The sequence below is a fragment of the Bombus flavifrons genome, chromosome 12, assembly GCF_040668555.2.
Source record: "Bombus flavifrons isolate JBK064 chromosome 12, iyBomFlav1_principal, whole genome shotgun sequence".
In the NCBI taxonomy this organism is placed as follows: domain Eukaryota; kingdom Metazoa; phylum Arthropoda; class Insecta; order Hymenoptera; family Apidae; genus Bombus; species Bombus flavifrons.
In genome coordinates this window covers 9,132,233-9,152,555 of record NC_138453.1, presented here as the reverse complement: position 1 = coordinate 9,152,555, position 20,323 = coordinate 9,132,233, and the positions used below count along the sequence as shown (strand labels likewise).

Genomic DNA, 20,323 nt, shown 5'->3' with positions numbered 1-20,323 from the left:
CGAGGACGCGTTCGTCGTCTTTTCGCGGTTTCTGTCCCTCAAGTCGCGGGGTTGCGCACTCTTGGAAACGCACCGGCAACGCGAGACAACTGGCATCAAGAAATTGTACAACAGCTTCTTCGTAATGTTCTAAGGATAGCTCTATCTCGAGGAAGTTCGGCCCTTCATTGACGGTGGTCGAGTGATGCACCGTGCGCACTTCCGAGATCATTGTCGATCTGGAAGGAAAATACGCGGAGGACGCAGAAAAAAGGAGGACGTTTTGGTGAAACGAAAGAATCCGAAAGATCAAGTGGAACGAGGGAAACGAACCGACGAAAGAACAAAAACTGGGAAACCTATCAGCCGCAGAATGTACGTTAGCGCTTAGAAAAGTCGAGCGACAGAGGTGCCCGAGTCCTTGTTGATCCCAAAAAATTTCAGCGTGGATGATCGTTCATGTTCTAACTAAACTCGGACTTATAGTCTTCTCTTCGAATAATAGGCGACCAAAGCGTTCTCCAAAGAATCTCTGAGCACTCGAACAGTAAGGGCGAATAGAATCGTGATTAGAAAGAAAACAATCGATAAAGGTAGTGTTACCCTGAGAAACAAACCCTGGTAGGAGTGTTTCGAGATTTAGGGTCGTTGGATGGAGCTGGAATTCATCATGGACGGCGGTGCAGATGCTTTGAACGGGACGATATGGTTTCCCAATACACCGTCGCCTCCGTACGAACAGCTGTCCCCAGTTCGTCAGAACAGGTGCGACCCCATCGCCACTCAGCATGTAAGTTTCACGATGTTCCTTCCTTCGGACAATGGTATCATCTCGTTGGTACTCGCGTTGAACGCGACGCTTCACGACGCTCGTTTTCATGAACTTTGCGAGAGGGCAAAAACGTCCTCCGTATTTCCAACACGCGCGTTAACCATATCAGTCAATTTTTCTTCTTCGTTTTCGTTCATCGCGCTCTCGTTGAACACGCGATAGAGCCGATTCTATTCGCGCAACTAGCAGTTTGAGAATCGCGTCGTCGTGGCTCTTCGAGCGAAATCCGTGAAGCTCCGCGCGATTCATCCCGTGAACTGACGATGATCAAACGTTTTATAGGCGTCAATGGGATATCACAGTCCACAAAATTCTTTATGGCAGGATAAATACAACTCACCGAAGGATTCCCCGGAGGACAGTGTCCAGATACGTTCGAGCAGCGAATCACCCCAACATCTCAGCCCGTCTTCCGACAATTCCCCCAATTGCCAGCAGAGCAGCCTGAAACGTCGAGCCGGGGAGCCGTTGCCACAAATTACGGAACTCGAGAAGAAACATGCTAGGAGAGATGGTTAGTACATGTACATGAAGTATTCAGTAATCGTGGATTGTATAGCAACTACGAAACTTATCGATTTAAGCATTTAAGAACGCACAATAGGTTAGAGTTCACCGAGCGATCTACTGAGACTGATTAGAAAATTGTGCAACAAGTGGCAAGATAAATAAATTTCTCCGTGTACTCGTGTCTCGGAGATGAGTATACGTAGAAAAAAAAATTCGCTCCATAGATTTTCCAAGTAGTTCCTCTATTTTTTGGTGTTCGTTCGAGTCTTTGAATGCACCAGCGTCGTTGCTATCATACAGTTCTCAATATAGACATATCATTCGAAAGGTCGTGTCGAGGACCTCGGATACACAGTCGTAGGCACTGGCGATTCTAAGTTCTTATCCCGCTCAATTTCAGTCACGTATCTACGGTGTTAGATGCTTTAAATTATCCGCCACCAAGTACAATTATAAAGTCTATGTACTTGAAGAGAACACCAACGATCCGTGGCTTAGAAGGATTCCATTTGCTACGCAAAAATTGTCGTATAACGTTGCGCTTCACCGAACAAGATTCTGTCATTAGAAGCTGCCGAATTACCAACATCGCTTCGTAACGGTCCTAGTTAGGTTTCGAAACCGAACGTGCTACGTCTTCGTTCAACTTGTGTCCACGAAGGATCCTCGTCTTCTTGTAGCGAAACGTCCAAGTTCGTGGTTGTATATCGGAGCAGATACTGCTTCGGAGAACGTCTCGAAACTGATTCACTAAAAGTGTCGTTCCGCGTTTATTCGACGCCTTTTCGACCACGTGGTCACAGAAACTGTGATAACTCCAGAGTACACAGTGTATCGCAGATTAAGTCCGAGGAAAGAAAGAGGAGAAGCTGATACTAGTTCTCCATCCGAGAGAAACTACGCGAAGGTACATGCGCATCGTTTTTATTTCGGTGGTGTTGCTACAAGTGTGCTAGCTCCGGTTTATCCCCTCGTAGAAAGATAGAATGAAGTGGTGTGAAGTCGACAGCGCCAGGTTGCCATTATTGCATAGTCGACGATATCCTGCCATAAGTTCCAAGAGTCGGCGACGAAACGCAGTCATGGCCCTCCAGGAGACCAAGTCTAGGATTGGCGCCATGCATCATCAGTTTTACATCAATTACGCTAATGCACAAGGTTGTACGCTATACATCGGTGTGATAAAATTAGGGAAAATATGATGTTGCATTTAGAGAAGAACACAGGTCTTGTCACGATAAAATATAGGGTTGTTTTCGTATGTTTTCCCTGAATATCGTATATTCGTTTATTTCATATTTGTAATTCGTATTTCCAGGATCTGTTGGGAACAATGGTTCTGGACAAGGATGGTCAACCCAAGTGGAGGAGCTGGCAGAACATCTTGCCGCCGATTTCGATGGATCTCTGTCGGCACTTGCGGCCTCCGACCTCGCGACAGCCGTCGCCTCCTATAACATGAGGTAAATAGAATTTTCTTCGTCCGAAGCGGTTTTATCGGAAGAGGTCAGAGTGATAAGAGCGAACTTCGATTAAACGAAGGTGAGTAGTAGAGAAGGAGTAGGATAAAGCGTCGTCGTCTCTTTCAAATTAGTTGTACAGTAGAAAACGGCTCGACGATCTTTCTGTATAGTCGTCCACCATGCAGAACTCTATCTTTTTAGTTGAAAAAAGCAGAAGTTACTTGGATCTTTATTAAAGTTCGATCGATGGTCGATCACGAAGAATTTGTTGCAATATGAGCGAAGAGGTTCAAAGCCGATAAAGTAGGTTTCCGTGGAGAACCTATGTGCAGTGCACGTTGCAGGAATGGATCGAATCTCGATTAAAACGTAGTCGGTAGTGGGAACTAGAACGTGGAGTCAGAAATCCGGTTAAAACCAGACGCAGTTGTCGGTGTTTCGAGGCTTGAACAGTCGTACGCTGGGAAATCACACCGGTCGCAGGCGCTTAGACGCTTTGCGAGTGTCCGCGCGTACAGGCACGTGCGTTTCTGTCCTGAAACCAATTGTAGCAACCTGTCAGAATTTTCGTGTCACGTCAAGTGAAATTAATTGAAGAGTTTTCTTCGTTCAACAACTTTCTCCATTTGCACTTGGACGAATCTATTCGCCGTTTTTAATTCGCTACTTATTTCACTAAACGTAATTAGAAACGCGTTTTGCAACGAGTCCTAGATAATTTTCTTCGTACATTTTTCGACCAGGTCGTTAATAAATTATAGATGACATGTTATAAATTATAGTCACATGTTCGTTCATCAAGGTTCAACAACTTTCAAATCACAGTAGGATACTCGAGGAACCGAACTTCCGTACAATCTGCGTGAAAGATAAAATGTAATAACAGGAAGTAGTGGACGAACAAATGATTCAACCATTTGGAACTTTCGATGTTAGATAATACACGTTAAACGCACTTACGAACGTTTGTGCGAGAAACAGCCCAGACGACTGCTAGGAATCAGCTGACAGACCTGCTTTACACGTGGTACCTCCCTCGTTGTCCTTATAAAACATCTAGACGATTTTTCGGAAGATCATGAATGAAAACTTGTAGAAAACGGTTATCTTCTGCCGTAAGTCTAAATAGGACTGATCCGTGGAATTGTTCACGAGCGCAGAACCAGCATTTTTTTATTATTTTTCTATCTAGGATATAGTGTAAAAGTATAAGTGACTCTGAACATGGTTTACGGTTTATATAAGATCTATGCCAAAAAGAAAAGTAACTCCTTAACATAATTAAGAAATGTTTAAGAGAAAATAAATGAGTGTAGATAAAGGAACTAAACGGTGTTTGTGGAATCGTTGAATATATACAAAGGAAAGAAATTGAGCTCGAGTTCCGAGAACTGGAAACATGCATCAATATTTGAAAAGTAGGTGAGTGATTAAAGTAAGATTATTAAATAAAACATTTTTTATTCATTTATTACTCGTGGCCCTGTTTGCTCTGCGGCTTATGGACGACTTCTTTGTTGTTTCTTACAATCAGTTAAGTCCCTTTATTCCACTGACTTTATATTCGTCAACAAAAACGATAAGAACCTTGTTGTGGCCTTGTTTATAGCATCTACAACGTATTAGTAAATTAAATTAAAATATTAAGTGAGATCAGCAATGTCAAATTTGTTTTAGTAATTACACCAAATTTGTTCGACTAATTTGTATTTTCGGTGGTACTTTATCGCGATACTACACTGTGGTTGATATTAATGTCGCTTTATTCGCGAACCGGTACGTTCCGGTTTTGATTGACCTTACTGACTCTTATCATATAGTGATTCTTATCATGGCGGTTCTCAAACTATTCTTTCAGCAATTGGTCCGCCTTAATAATTACGGTACATCGCAGAGACGCATCTCTACATTTTACAATTACAAGCATTTTGGTTATGTGGTGTAACGCTCGACAACTGTTGATCCATTGCTGATTTTACGATTGCTCCATTAGACGACAACAAGAACGCGAGAAAATCCGATATATGAGAATATCTAAAATCCTTTTTCCTTTACTCTCATAAAATGTCGTTTATGTAAGCCGCGGTAACTTCTTTCCAGTTCGCGCTGGATCTTGTCTGACGATGAACTTTTTATCTGTAAGTAAATTGCCGAGAGGTACCCGGATATCGTCGTATATACAGATACGAGTGTTTCTGTTTTCACGATCATAGCTTACAAAAGGTTGAAGTTAATCGGCGAAGTTTAAACGTCGATGACGAGTCGACGAACGATTAGGCAATACGAATCGCCTGTCTTTGTAAAAAAATGGATCATTATTTTATAACTGATTCGATATTGGCACATAAAACACACATACTAGTGACCGTTTCTTAGCCGCTTGCGTCACGAATTCATAATCAATAAGCGTCGATAGCGAAAACCGGAATCTGTTGGTTATTATCGGACACATCCTCCAATCGTAAACCTAAATCGATTTTAACGGCATTCTGTAGTAGCGAACGTCGCAAAAACCAAGTGTAACTAACAGAGGCCCAGTCAATTAAGGAAAAATACTTGCGTGAAGTAAACATAGAAAATTTTCGAAGAAATTAGATTCCACTTGCATTTATCCACCTCGGACACTACCGCACTTTATGTTTAATAATGCGCGATTATGTAATTCGCAATATCGTTACAGATCAACCAATACTAATTTTATGTTAATTTTAATCGTTACTCAACGAAAAACCGTCGGATGGAGATTCAAATCGTAGTCAGTGAATACGCGTGAAAAAGAAAGAAAGAACATCGTTTGAATAATCGTTTGAAATTTGTTTGCAGCGAAGCCCTGCTCGCGTTACCATCGTTGACGGTGTTCAAGCAAGAAGCACCATCACCGGAAAATCAGCAAAATTCCAAGTAAGTTGTCTTAGCACGGTACAAAATCCGCTGAGCGTTTTTGTTCGTGCGTTACACAGGAGGCATTATCACCTCGTCTGAGCACATTCACGTTCATTTCGTAACCGCATCCTTCGTCTATCGCGGCGAATATTTCTTCCCTTTTCTAGCTACCTTTTCCTCCGCCTATTGACGCGTGATCGTCTCGCGATAAGTCGGTCGCTGGAAACGTCAGTGGCGTTCGATCAGTACGTTGATTAGAAACGGTGGAAACGGTACAGGAGCGGCGACCTTAAAGGAAGAAAACAAAGCCAACAGCGGAATTTGCCGCGAGACTCCCCCGCAGAGTCTCGAGACTGATAGGAGGCCTATCGTCACGTTTCTTCGCACAACTATCGGACAAATGGCACGCAGGTCAGACCTTTACTCTTACGAGATTTCTCGATCGTTTTCTCGCCGCGTTACCCCGTTGGTGTCCCGTGCCAGTTCGTCCGACACGATCGTGCGAGAAACGTGATTCCTTTAAGAGCCTGCGTCCGTGCGATCTCACGGAATCAATTTCGCGTTTATCTTCACGGCAAAACGATACATATACGCGCGCAATGTAATCCCTCGAATGTTTTTCAGCGAGATTAAACTTGCAAGTTAGCGCGATTCGTGGAACTTATCGGACACTTTTCTAGATTTTGTTCTAGATTTCTTACTCGTTACAAACAACGGACCAAAGAACGTTGATTTTTTTTTTTTTTTTTTTGGATGTATTTTTGGATGTTCCGACGATTCAAGCAGTATTTATTTTTAACCGAGACTTGGTCCACCGCTGGAGATTCTGACTCGTGCATCGTGCTAAATATCATCGACGCGCGCTGCGATGTATCCTAGGAGTTGTTTAAGCGAGCAAACTTTATAGAAGAGAGACAACGACGCTTGGACGAACGTAGATACACATTCGTTAGAAGGGTTAAGAAAGAAAGAAATGGAAACCATAAGAGCGTATTATTGCGAAAGCTGCGCGAGTAATGGATGAATTGTCTGCGTAGAAATTGCCCCTAATTAGGAACTCGGCGTTACGCACAACCCACACCGAGACTAATAGCAGTAAAGTATTTCGACGAACTAGTGAAAACTGTTCGTGACGACCGCGAATTGAGTGTAATTTCATTTCGTATGATACAATCGGTTTCCTCCTGAAACTAGTTTCAACAGCAATGAAAACACCGTCGGATTTAACGCTCTCGCCGTCGGTGTTCTTTAATTTATAGTGAGTGCAGTCTGTATGAAATTAATCGCGAATCGCGTTAATCTCGGAGAAGCGCGACAATTGCTATTAAAAGTACATATACGCACAACCTTACAGGCCTCCGTGTGAACGTAACGAACGTTATAGGAATGCACATAGGATTGATGTTCTTTTCTCGTTCAATGTTTGCTTCAGTTTAAACCACGTGTCACAGAGAACAATTAATTCGGCACCAGCGAACAACTCGAACGGCTCTGTCGAGGCTGACAGTAACAATAATGGGCAGACAGCAGCTAGTCTTCATCAGTTGCTTTACTCCTCGAACGAGGAGTATCCTCCAACATCGTCCTCGGGAAACCACGTTTCATCCTCTCAACAAGGAAACGAACTCAACGAGGACTGCCGGTACGTGGTTGATTTTTACTGCAACTTTCCAACAATATAATGTACAGCGTAGCCGAACGTTCTAAGTTAAAATCCTTATAAAATAAAACGCACGAAATGTAGTGTGGTTTTCACGCTAGTGCGGATACGAAAGTCGCGCGATTATATAGTAAGAGTTACGAATTTTATTGACTAACAGGAGAGTAACGTTTCTTATAGTTTCCAATACGTGCTTGCGGCTGCCACGAGCATTGCGACGAAAGTCAACGAAGAGACGCTCACCTACCTGAATCAGGGTCAATCGTACGAGATCAAATTGAAGAAATTGGGCGATCTGTCGGCATATCGCGGGAAGATTTTGAAGGTACTTGGTCACTCATTACGGGTTCCCTAGAATAGATCAGGAGATCGTCTATGTTTGGGTAGCAACATCTTAAAAAACGTATTAGTTTCTCAAAACGAAATCAAACGAGCTCATACTGGTTGCAGTATGATGGTTGCGATGATTTCTTGTCTGTCGTTGACGACAGGAATCATGTAATATGAAGACAAAATTTACCAATTATTATCATTATTATCATCATCGTATCACCGATATATCATTGACGAATTATTAATACATCTCCCTTGTTCTTCACGCGTAACAACCCAAATGAGCTCATAAAGGTCCTGGACGTTCGAAAGATGTGAGTCACCCAAACGGTGCTACAACGTCTCTGAAGGGACATCCAACGTTTTTGTTTCAGTCGACAATCCGCATTTGCTTCCACGAGAGGAGACTTCAGTACACTGAACGGGAACAGATGCTCGCATGGCAACGCGCAAGACCCGGTGAAAGATTGCTCGAGGTCGATGTTCCCCTTAGTTATGGGATGGTAGACGTTTGTCAACCGTCCCCGTCCAATAATAGCGTGGAATTCATGTGGGACCCCACCAAGGAAGTCGGCGTTTATATAAAGGTGCAGGAAAGGGATTTGCAAATAAAAAAAGATCAACCGCAATTACAGCTAATTATCTATTCTCCTTTGTTTCAAAACATTGATCTTTCGATCAAATGATGACCCTTTTGCGGTTCACCAAATTTTTAAGTCTCGTTGCATGTACTTTCAACCGAGGAAAAGACTTTTAACGTTTTAAGAAAATGGAAAATCTCTTAGTGTATATTAATGTACAGTTTTCTAAAATCTTTGTATAGTTGAAAAGGAAATTCGTATGGTAGTATCAAACTCGTTTACCAAAGGGTGCGTGAAACCAACCCTGAAACTAAAATGGTATTCGATTGTTGCACCTTAGGTGAACTGTATTAGCACTGAATTCACGCCCAAGAAACATGGTGGGGAAAAAGGCGTGCCATTTCGGATCCAAGTGGAAACGCGATTACCGGGAGGCCCTCGTTTGCACGCTGCATCTTGCCAGGTAAAGGTCTTCAAGTTGAAAGGTGCTGATCGCAAACATAAGCAAGATCGGGACAAGATACTGCGACGACCGGCACACGAGCAGGACAAGTACCAGCCAAGCTACGACTGCACGGTTCTGTCCGACGTAAGTCGTCATTTCATGCTTCTCTCTGCCAAAGAATAAACCAGGTTGGATGCTGTTTGATTACAGATTCCCTTAGACTCGTTATCGCCATCCAATTTGGTCACACAAAATGGAGGGAGCCCCTATGCGTCAACAGAGGCAGTGTAAGTGCAAACATTAATCTTGTTTTCATTTCATTCCTCCTGTGATCTGCGACGCAATCACGATGACTTTCTGTACAATTTTTTTCGTAGATACGCATGAACAAGTGTGAACTGCCATGTTCGATTTTCTTTTTATTTTGTTTGACCCCTAGCGTCTGTCACTACTGTATGTGAGGATCGATGTTTGTTGATAGACATTTTTTCTCCTTGATCTTTACACAAGAGACTACCAGTTTACATCGACACAACAAATCATATCATCGTCTTTTTCCCTTTCGAATATTTAACATGTACCTGTTGCTGCTTAGCTTTTTCCGGGTTACACGTTTATTTCATATCGTTGTAAAATATGATTACACAACGTGTCGGTGAATGTATGTTGCCATGTAAATTAACCGGCTCGTTCTGGATATTACGAGTTTCTGTTATTTCGCCTAATTAAACAACAATTTGCATCGATCAACCTACTCTGTCGAAACTAAACAAAGCGTGACACCATCTTATTAGTACTGTCGTTCTTTCAGAAAAATGAAATAAAAAATCGCAAGTATTTTGTATGCGAACGACGTTCGATAATGCGACATTAACTTTGCAATGCATCAAAGTCCGCGCGCTCTCAATGTCACTACTTTTTACGATAACGATGATTAAACGTAAATACGAGTATCGAGGAATTCCGTCGTACGATTGCCATTTTTCCTCGATCGTCGCTCTATTAATAGCTATCGTGATAACCGAAAGACAAAGAATATCGTGTCGTTCATGTTATTGAGCGGAAGCAAGAGGGTCAGGTGTTTCATGGTCGTTCTTGACATTCGAGTCGGGAAAGTCAGAAACGACAGAAAAGTCCATAAAGGTCGCGTACGTAAGAGTACGTAAAATCGCGAGTAGAACGATCCTCTCGAGAGAAAGACCGATGCACAGCCACGTTGCATGATGCAGCTGGTTTGCTTGCAATGCAGAAATGCAGCGCTGCGTTGCCGTTTCTCTTGGAACGAGCGTGGGATCGAAGGTAGGGGGATTGGTGATGAATCGGAGGTGGAGGAGGTAAAAGTAGTTCGCAAAGTGGTGGCTGAAAGCGTGGCGATGGTAATGGCAATGGACGATAGGAGGCTTGGGATAAGGTGGTGGAAGAGGAGGTGCTAGCACGGGAGTCACGAAACTGGCTCGAACTGGCACAAGCCGGCATCTGGTAGAGCCGACAACGATGCTCCGAGTAATAGAGAGAGACAACCTCGACGACAAATAAATTCAGAACGCTACACGATACACGCATCGCCGCGCAGCCGCTTCGGTTCTCCGTTTATCCATCAGCCTCTTTCGTCGGAATCGTTTGGTCTTTTCGCGATATACCGCTCGTGAGCCGCTCGTTCCTCTGCTTATTCCGTCGTTCTCTCCCACCTTCTTTTTACTTTTTTTTTTGCGTGCGTCGCGATACTACGCCGGGAACGGGACACGTTGTTGGTGGACGAGAAGATAATCGACAAAAACGGAACCCAGTGAGAATCGCAGACATGATCTACCGCTGAGAACGCTTGTTTATAAATAAAACGGTGATCGGTGACTATCTTTTCGTGTGATTCGCTACGTTCCACTGCGACGTACTATAGCTGGCTGATCCTACTGCGAAGCGATCGCTGGTCGCGATTATCCCGGCGAGTAATCGATACACACTCGTTATTGCTCGTTTCTGCGGACCATTTTTACTCGCTGGTTGGCAGAAGCGGACGTGATCGAAGATTTTCTCTTTAAGCACGAAAGGGGAACGAAACGCGGCAACGGAAGCGTGATACACGTTCAACATCCAAAGAGTATTGAATCTCGCGTGGACTGGTCAGTGTCGTAGCGGTAATCCTCGGCCAGAGGTCGAGTGCACCATGCACGGGAATAAGTGCTACGATTTCTACCTTGTGAAATAATTTAACAACCGGTGAGATCTTGGTTTTCCGTTCGTTCCGGCGCACGGGTCTACGTCCTTCGACGAATAAAGCACCGGCAAGATACCACACGGATTACTGCATCGACCGTGAATTTAAAAATAAATTGTACACGAATCCCGGAACAGAGAGCTGTCCACGCTTCCTGGCGGAGATCGTGAGCATCGATCGCGAACTGAATCACGTCGATCGTGAACCGATATTGCGTATCGAGTAAAACGAACGTCGAAGAGGGAAACTAAAGGGAAAAAGGACAGACGCGATCGAAAGCGGACGTGTAATGTCCGAGGGATCGCGACGACGATAATTTTTGCCTAAAGAGGAAGTCCGTGGCTCGCATGCGTCACACACTGTGATTCGGCTACTTTCCTACGTAACCATAGCGCAACAACGAGCAAAGAACACTCCAGATTGGCGAAATATTATTGATCGGGCATCGAATCGAGAGTGAAGCCGCTACACGCCGTTGGAATGCCCTCGTCCGGTGTAGAATTTCGTTTTCCAGCTAATCGTCCGGAATCGTCTCGCGCGTCGAGTATCCTCGATCTCGAATCGTTACGCGTCGACGATCAGAGCGTGGTTGTGCGTGAGATCCTGGCCAGTCAGGTGCTCCTGTCACGCCAGGATCACTTCCTTAGATGACGAGCAGCCTGGCCGCCGAAAAGCTGATGCCAGGGCGGTTCGATTCAGCCTTGAACTGACATACACCTACGTTTCCACGTGAAACTTCCTTTCGAAACCGCGTTAACGCGGTATCTTGTATCTTCGATACAACTCGTCTCATCGCGAGCACGAAGACCAAAGATATCGATAACAGCAAATTGGATGTTGACTCACGATAAACGTTAGAAGGCCGTTTTAGAAAATCAACGAACGAGGAAGTTGGTTAAATCACGTAACGCAATCGGGGAAAAACAAGGAGCAGAATTTTCGCTTACCCTCGCGATTAGAAGCCATTTGTCGTGTAGAGAGGATATAACTTGCCCGATGGCAATTTGATTTCTATAACAGTGGACAAGGAACAGGAAGAATCGAATAGGAATACGAACAATCGCTTAAAGATGCGGCCGAACGATTTGCCGGTTGGTTGGTGAACGAGAGAAGTCTTCGAGAAGTTGCCTGTCACGTAATCGACCACACATTTTGATCAGAACGAACGCAGGTGGCTGCCGATTTAGTTGGTAGTTTCTGGAATTATTCGCGACTTACCTAGCTCGGGAAAGAAAAAGAAGAGATATAGTAGAGGTCGCTGGAACCTTCGAGAGATGAAAGAGAGAAAGGAGGAGAGACAATAGGAGTACACAGCCATCATCGAGAGAGAGGATCGCATTATTTTTTTGAAATTTCGCGTGACTGCGAACAAAGTCGAAACTAGAGATATCCGGTTCGCAGCAGAGTCGCGTACCAATAGCGATCAGATTCCTACCGATCGTATCCGACCTCAGCCTTCTCCAATCGAGACTTTCGAACGATCAATCGGACCTCAGTTGCGAATAAGGCTTAAAGCTGCCTACGTTTCAAACAAATCTTATCGATAACCGAGAGACTGACGTAACTGTAAACCGTTCTCGAGAAATCGAGGCAACAGACGACGACAACGACGACGACGACGACGATAATAAAAATGTATTTGCCAAAGGACGAACGCTGTCCGAGGCTGAACCAACAGGAAGCGATCGATTAACATTGAAATTTATACGAATGGGCGAAGAAAGAATCGGAAATTGGTCGAGCGTTCGCGTATTCAGATTGCATATATTCATGAAAGAGCGAATGAAAAGTCGAAAGAAATCTGTCAAGGGAACCGCGAATCTTTTCACGAGAATATATGCTTGAAGGAAATTCTTTTTGGGAACGTTGATAGAATCGAAAAAGCGAGTAGTCGAGATGACAAAGAGCTGTCCCAGTTGGAAGTTGAAGAGTTGCTGGGCAATCAGATCGACGGAGAAATTTCGCGGAAATGCCTCGGCTTACCTCCTGGAGCATGAAGTAACGGTCAGCGGTGGTCCTCTGCAAGTGGAAGTTGTGGCTAAGTTTATTCATTCTATTTCGGAATCCAGAACGAGAAGAGGTAATCTCATGCGCGGCGGATTAGTCAGCCTGACGATAAGAAAAGGCAGGAACAACAAAAGAATCGACGGGAAGGGGATTTCCAGGCTGATTTTTCGCTTGAAGAGGCGCGCCATGTAAGGATGTCGTTACACGATTACAAGAATATTAGCGTTGAGAAAAACGAACGAAGAAATTTCGTTGGTTCGCGTGTGTCTGGCCATTATTCTTGCGTACTTATGTAACTCGCTAATAAATTAGATGATCTTAAGGTCGGCAATTAAGTTACATTATTTATACTTTAGCGCGTTTCGAGTAGAAAACGCTCATTATGAATAATAGATGTACTTCTTCGAACACTGGCACAGCCGAATGACTTAATATTCATACAGTAGCGATAGGTTGCGGTGTCAATTATTACCGTGTTCGCTTTCATTGTGCTTAATGTCGTTAATTCACGTTCTACGCGGACAGCAATCTTCCATAGCGTCTACTTTGTCACCAGTTGCCTTGATCAATGCAAAAATATTCGAGTATTTAAACTGAGGATATCTGTTCGGATTTTACGTTCGATTAAAATAAACGTAGGAATCGAAGAAATAATATTTCATCGAATTAAAAGAAATAACTGTTATTCTTGCAGATCACCTCAAACCCGCTCTATAAGTGGCAATACATCTCCTGTGGTAGCGCCTTTGGCACTTTCGGTTTCCAATCCGGGTATCGTACCTCTAGTTCCTGCCTCTGATGCTGTAAAGGAAAATGTGGGAACAGCGCCGGCTCTACCATCGCCTGCGGCAATTTTGCCAGACCAGTCCTGTATCGAAGCTGAAGTTAGTTTACGGAAAATCAGCTGGAAACGATATCAATGGAAATCTTAAGCTTTTGCACTGGGAATGTCAGTTACGCGGATACGATTTTTTCTATATCTTGTATGAGACGATACACGAACTTTGTATTCGCGTGATCAATTCATGTAAACGCTATAGACAAACACGGACATAAGAAATAAAATATCAAACGTGTAAATGATACGACAATGACATGGTCTTAGATACTCGGTGGTTATCTTGATTTTTTCAATAAAAGTTCGTGAAAGATTTTTTTCAAGAAGAAAGTTTATCGTTAGAGTATGCAGCGTGATTCGGAAATTACAGTTTCTTTCTGAAACTGAAACTGAAACAGAAATAAAATAATTGTAAATCTTTCTGGCTTTTCGTTACTCAGTTGATGGATAGAAATGTTAAAATGCATTCCGAGTGCAAACGATTAGGATCTCGGTCCTTTGAGAACGTAAATTAGTAAATTTTGTCTCGCGTTATTTAGAGGAGTCCATTTAGAAGAACAAAAACAACATTCAGTTTAAATATTACGGTAAACTGGAACTCGTAAAAATACAATTTGTCTGATTATATAGGCACCGTCGTGTTTGGCTCAATTGTCACCAGACGCAAACGCGGCACAGACAACCACGTGGCTTCGTGCTAGTCGTTTCAATGCATTCGAGTCCACGTTCGCGAGCTTCTCTGCTTCGGATATCTTGCGACTCTCTAGAGACGACTTAATCCAAATTTGTGGCCTGGCTGATGGGATTCGATTGTTCAATGCGCTGCACTCGAAAGCGCCAACCCCAAAACTTACCCTCTATTTCTCGTTGGAAGACAACGGTTCGCTTTGGAGAGTTGCTTACTTGGACAGTCTGACCAGCAGTGCCTTGATAAACAAGCTACTGAACACCTTAAGTTTGCCGCACGATCGACTACATTCTGTACTCTTTCTTGGTCCCCAAGGTATCCATGTTATAGTTACCGATGAATTGGTAGCAAACATGAAGGACGAAAGCATGTACTTCGTTGAAACTATCAAAGGTAAAGATGGGAAGAAGGGAAGGATGACTTCGAAATTGAAAGAGACAACTCCGATATTTAAGTTGTATTTATTGAGGTAGAAAGAAAGGAATAAGTTTCATATTCGAATGTAGGAAAAATTATTAAGAAATCATTTACAATGCCCCCTTCAATTTCTAGTCTAACCTAGTCGATAAAGAAAATAATTTAACATTGTGTTAATAGATAATTTTTATGTTGCAGATAACACGAGCGAACGCTACAAGCTGCTTCTAAAGCCTTCATCGCGTTCCTAAAGGATACAACCAATGATAAATTAATTACAAAATTACTCAATGGATCTCTCGCGTGTTCTAAATTTGCCAAATGTGTCTGTGATTCGATAACAAATTTACTATGTAGTAGGGCTTAAAAACAGCGTACTTTTTCCGGTTTAAATTATGACGATGGATTTTATGAAGGAATATTTTTTGATTATTTATTGGCGAATATAGAAGGTGGTAAATTGATTAATCGTTAATTAATTTTTTATCTTTGGCGGCTATTTTGTGCAAGTAGATAGAAAAGAACAAATAGGAACTTGCTAACAGATAGACGAGGAGATATAACCAAACTCTACACGCAATACTCACTAGAAGATTCCGCTGTAACTATATTTCAGAAGCAGTTGTTGCTTCTAGCGATAAACAAGTTTTCAGCATTACAAAAAATACATATATGTGTCAAATTATATATTTTATATGTATTACTTTACAGGAAAATTTCAATTATCATAAAAGTAATATACAGGTGTCTCAGATAATTCTTTTCTCTTCTTAGAATTTAAGTAAATTACTTAGTTTGAAAATTTATTTAGAGAAGACGTAAGTGGCGGTGTTTACTGCAATTACTCAATTCTTGTGCCACGACATGCAAATTTAGTATGCGAATATTGTTATTGTTATGATTATTCATCAGCGTCGAATGAATTGTTATTTCCAATTTACACATTTTATCTAAAACGTTAATGAACGATGTCGCCGATGAATATGATCTCTATGTACACAAAGCGTAATATTTTTTATTGTCATTAATTATTACGATATCGAATAGCCACGACGCCTAAGAGGACGTAGAAAGCATCACTCCTAACGGAACTACTTTGCCAAGGCAAAGGAGCAAGAATAGAGAACCAAACCAAAGTTTCTATTCTTCGATATTAAAAGAATGTCTTTAGAAAAGATATAAGTGCCTTATTTTTTCTTTTTTGTTCATAGCAAAGTGTTAGGATTTATTTAATTAGAGTTTGACAATTAAGAGTAATAATGATTGCTTTGCCACGGAAAATCATGTTCACACTACATCGCAGTACAAATTAGAAGATCAATTTTTCCCTAAACATCTTTGTAAATCATGGACAACATACCAAGTATTATAATTTACTACCAAATGTTAAATCGTAAGTTAGGAATCTTGCAAAGAATCAATTCCAGAATTAATGATAGATACGAATTCCTGAATGGATGTCAATATTTACGATATGGCTATTAACATCGTTTTTCTATATTTTATGTACAATCGAATGTACCTTTAATATGTGAATTGAACCAGTAATGTATCTCAGTGCTCAATACAACGTAAAAACGCGTGTCGTTTACATCACTCTAATGAGTCGCGTAACAATTGTTAGAATCGTGTTAGCAAATGGGGCAAAACTATCTTTGTATATTTTAATTTAGATAATGTGCGAAATGAAATTACAAGGATAGGAACTTGAACTTCCACTGTAATAAATGGAAGTGTATTATTCGGTTGCATGCTATATACATATTTCGATAGAAATTTCGGCGAATATGATGTATGTCACAGAACGGCACAATAAATATCCTTTGTTGCCAAAATATATTGTCCCCTAATAAATGGGCTTCAGTTTTTATTCATAAATATATTCTTTTATTTAACAAAATAGAGTAAGTCGTGAAATATAAATTGTCTTTTATCGTACATAAAATACGATAAATGGTTCCACAAAACGATGCAACGTACATATCGCTGCAATTCGTTATACGTTGCACATTCATATTTCTCTCGCCGCATTCCATAATGCAATGCCCCCATTAACCTCGTTCGCGTTACTTCTTTTTCTTCATCTGTTTATTCTTCTTTTTTTCCTCCCGCTTCGACTCCCTCTCCGACAAGCACTTGAATAATTTGTAGACAAAGAACACTAAAATCATAAAAGTACAGATAAAACGATAACATTATCAAGTACAAAATAGAACGAGTCCTATTTAAAACATATCAATCTCGTTTATACGATTCTCTATAAATACTAAACGGTTTATAAAAACGACATACCAAGAATGAAAGCTATAAATAGCACAGCGAAAATAAAAATAGTGTACGGCTGAGAATAAAACAATGTATAATACAGTGAATATAAGCTCGAACTACTTTGCAGTTTTTTTTTTAACATTTCGACTACTTCATCCATAAATTGTTGCTTTCCTTCACTGTCCAAATCTTGATATCGCTGAAATATGCTGGACAACTTTTCCTTGGCATGGTCCGGGAGGAGATTTGAAAATTTGTCCTGTATATCGTCGGTCAATATACCCTTCTCTCGCAACGAGTCCAAAACTTTATCCATATTCCGTACACCGTTAAAGCAAAAGTCACAGAATTTTTTTTCTAGCTACGAGAACCTAGCCGATAAACCGCTAATTCTGTTAGCAGGTGAGGATACGATTGATCAAATAATTGTTCGCGGGCAGTGGTGAAGTGGTCGATTAGATAACAGGTAGCACATCGAACTGATCTGTGGTCGTACACGATGCAGAAATGACGATTTAGCGGCTTTTGTTATGCAATGCAGCTGATAAAACAAAAATATTTACCGAATCAACACCAGTCCGTTGAAAGTAGTCAGAGGAAAAGGAAAACAATAACCAATCTATAACAGCCTACCATCGATAATTGGAAAAAAATTGTCTAACTTTCACATCCAATAAAACTAAGTTTCAGAAGCTCAAATCAAGAAAATATTTACCAAAAATGAGGGCAACTACACTCAACAAAGACAAAAGGACCATAGTTTGCATAGTGAGATCATTGCCAGGCATCGGTTGGCTGCCAAGTTGTGGAAAATCATCACTTTCTTGGATAGTTTTCAACAAATCCTCCCTGAGTTTCGATTTCTCCTCATCTGACAAGCCGGTCATCGAATCGAGCATCCCCAGGAGTTGCTCCGCCGTTGGGAGTTTTTCTTCGAAGTTAGAGCCCACTTCCGGAGGAAGTATGGCTTCGTTGGAACCTGCTTCCGGTGCAACACTCGCTGCATTGTCCGAATTTGCTAGTGCAACAGCCAAAAGGCCACTTGCAAGTATCATCCACATCCTAATTAGAAACATTATTTGGTTATATTGGTAGATATCTATGATCATTCCAAGATGTGTACGTTTTCCTCGCAGATTAGATAATGACATTTTTACACGACACCGAAGATTAATAGAAAAGACCAATAATCATCAGATGCTCGTCCATTCGGAAAATTTAAAATCGTTATTTAGAAATAAACGCAACAAGTACCATTGTCTTTGTTTTCCAATTCGATTAGCACGTCCGTTATATTGAAAGATTGTTAGCGAGTTATTAGTGATAATGTTTGAACTGTAATTCATTAGCGTACCTGGAAGGATTTTTCGTTTCAATGAAAAACTATAAGAATATGAGGACACCCTTGGCCACCACGATTACGTACTTGATGAAACGTTTTATATGAAAAAATGGAGGAGATCTTCGGAGAACTGGCGCTCCTCAAAAAGATGATCGTTTTACTGAAAAGATCGCTCGTGCTTGGCGGGAACATGAACGATGATCAAATATGTGACCAACGATTGGTTAAATCCAAAGAGGATCTGTATGTTAGTTATCTTATTGGTAGTCATATGGACGTCAGGCCAACGTGGCCACTTCCAACGTGTTAGCCGTAAAGCCACGAAATGCTACTTAACCTCGCCTAAATGACCTTGCAATGTAGATTAAAACACGTTTAGGCTGACGTATTGCGTTTCTTATATTGAACTAACAATAATATCAGACATTGCATTGTTGGTGGGGATACAAAGTCATAATTATCATAATTATGTATTTCGCAAGATGTACTCGTGAAAATTATTTTTATCTTAGAAAATGAACCGCATTCGTGCATTAACCCTTTATGTGATTAGCAAAATTGAACAAACAGTTTCCAAAAAGTCTATCTTTCCTTTCTATTGATTGATTAAGGGAATTATTCTAAGACAAGGAAATAAAAGCTAAATAATAACTTTTTATTTCAAGCAAATGAAAAAGATTAAATTTCGTACAGAATGTTTGATTTTAACACATTATACAAAGTATCGGTTACAACATATGTACGTATTCATATTTTGAAGCATGGAATACATAATTCAACGTCAATACAATAAAATCATGTAAGTATTTCATATTCGTTTTTTACCGATATCTCCTTTGGATTGTTTTCTTCTCAATCAAAGGAATTTTTTAAATGAAATGTTTTTATATTATTAACTTCAGAGATCTATGTTAAATTAGATGACTACAATCGTATACATGTTCCTATGATAGTAAAACCAAATATATCATGAAATCATGTGTCGATATACAACCCCGTGACTGTCACGAGCTAAGCAATATGCGTACATCACACGAGGTCGATGCCATATCGGATTGTTCACTTAAGGGGTTAAGACAATTATAAGTTTGAAGTATCTGAATCAATGAAATTGTATGTCTACTATGTCGTAACTTGTCGCGTCGCACTAGGCTAGTTCATAAATCTGAATCACGTGCGACAGCTGTAGGTGTTTGACCTATGTATGTAACAGGATTCCGGCTTGTTGGCTTTAATGGATTCTCTTTATCGAAAAATTTATAACTGTCTGTAACTTTACTATAATATATTTTATATAATAAGGCAGTAAAAACAGCCATATGATTTGAAAAAGCCGTAATTTCTGCAGCGTAGGACACCGCGCTTTTTTAGAAATGTATCTTACCGGCGAGACCAATCACTAAAATTGCAGGTGTTATGAAGACGATATCACTGAATCCATGTTCGATTGGGTTGTCGAAACCATTGCTAAGGTCCACCATTTCGGGAAATCACAAATTTTCGATAAATTTTAAGAACAGATATGTACTGAAACAGGTCTCCGTTTAACGCCACCTAGAAACAGTCTGACGTTATTTTAAGGTTAAGAAATTGATCAGCTAACGGTATATTTTTTATGATTCTTTCTTTAGAAAAGAATATGCTATTCTTTGTCTTTATTCTATTGTCAATTTATCGAACGATATTCATATTACATTTACTGTTACTTATACATACGTTAATAACATATATCGATTTTTAAATCCAGCGTCGGAGAATCAATCTTTATTATTTCATTTATTATATCTATTACGGTAAAAGTAATGTCTCTTTAATAGAGGTAGATAGTTGATTCGTAAATGGATCGCTATTAAAAATGCTTG

General features: G+C 40.9%; 2 protein-coding genes across 7 annotated transcripts; one reads left to right on the top strand and one right to left on the bottom strand.

The window, feature by feature from the left end:
- The first annotated feature begins 137 nt into the window (after positions 1 to 137).
- Positions 138 to 16,688, top strand: gem (transcription factor CP2 like gemini). Of its 3 annotated transcripts, none has more exons than XM_069124308.1 (12): positions 138 to 769; positions 1,136 to 1,325; positions 2,640 to 2,784; positions 5,608 to 5,685; positions 7,100 to 7,309; positions 7,508 to 7,652; positions 8,011 to 8,247; positions 8,582 to 8,830; positions 8,897 to 8,973; positions 13,603 to 13,792; positions 14,377 to 14,827; positions 15,050 to 16,688. In XM_069124308.1, the coding sequence occupies exons 1-12, from the start codon at positions 632 to 634 to the stop codon at positions 15,100 to 15,102; spliced, it is 2,163 nt and encodes a 720-aa protein (XP_068980409.1). In that variant the 5' UTR covers positions 138 to 631; the 3' UTR covers positions 15,103 to 16,688. The 3 variants fall into 3 exon arrangements, with proteins under 3 accessions (XP_068980409.1, XP_068980407.1, XP_068980406.1); XM_069124306.1 differs by having other exon boundaries at positions 1,094 to 1,325; positions 8,035 to 8,247; XM_069124305.1 differs by having other exon boundaries at positions 1,094 to 1,325.
- A 27-nt stretch (positions 16,689 to 16,715) lies between these two features.
- LOC138185417 (uncharacterized) lies at positions 16,716 to 19,982 on the bottom strand. 4 transcript variants are annotated; one of them, XM_069124333.1, is made up of 4 exons: positions 18,546 to 18,835; positions 18,374 to 18,473; positions 17,835 to 18,181; positions 16,716 to 17,012 (listed from the first exon to the last, which is right to left on the bottom strand). In XM_069124333.1, the coding sequence occupies exons 2-4, from the start codon at positions 18,463 to 18,465 to the stop codon at positions 16,918 to 16,920; spliced, it is 534 nt and encodes a 177-aa protein (XP_068980434.1). In that variant the 5' UTR covers positions 18,466 to 18,473; positions 18,546 to 18,835; the 3' UTR covers positions 16,716 to 16,917. The 4 variants fall into 4 exon arrangements, with proteins under 4 accessions (XP_068980434.1, XP_068980437.1, XP_068980436.1 ...); XM_069124336.1 differs by lacking the exons at positions 18,374 to 18,473; positions 18,546 to 18,835 and adding an exon at positions 19,846 to 19,982; XM_069124335.1 differs by lacking the exon at positions 18,374 to 18,473 and having other exon boundaries at positions 18,546 to 18,827.
- Between the last annotated feature and the right edge of the window lie 341 nt (positions 19,983 to 20,323).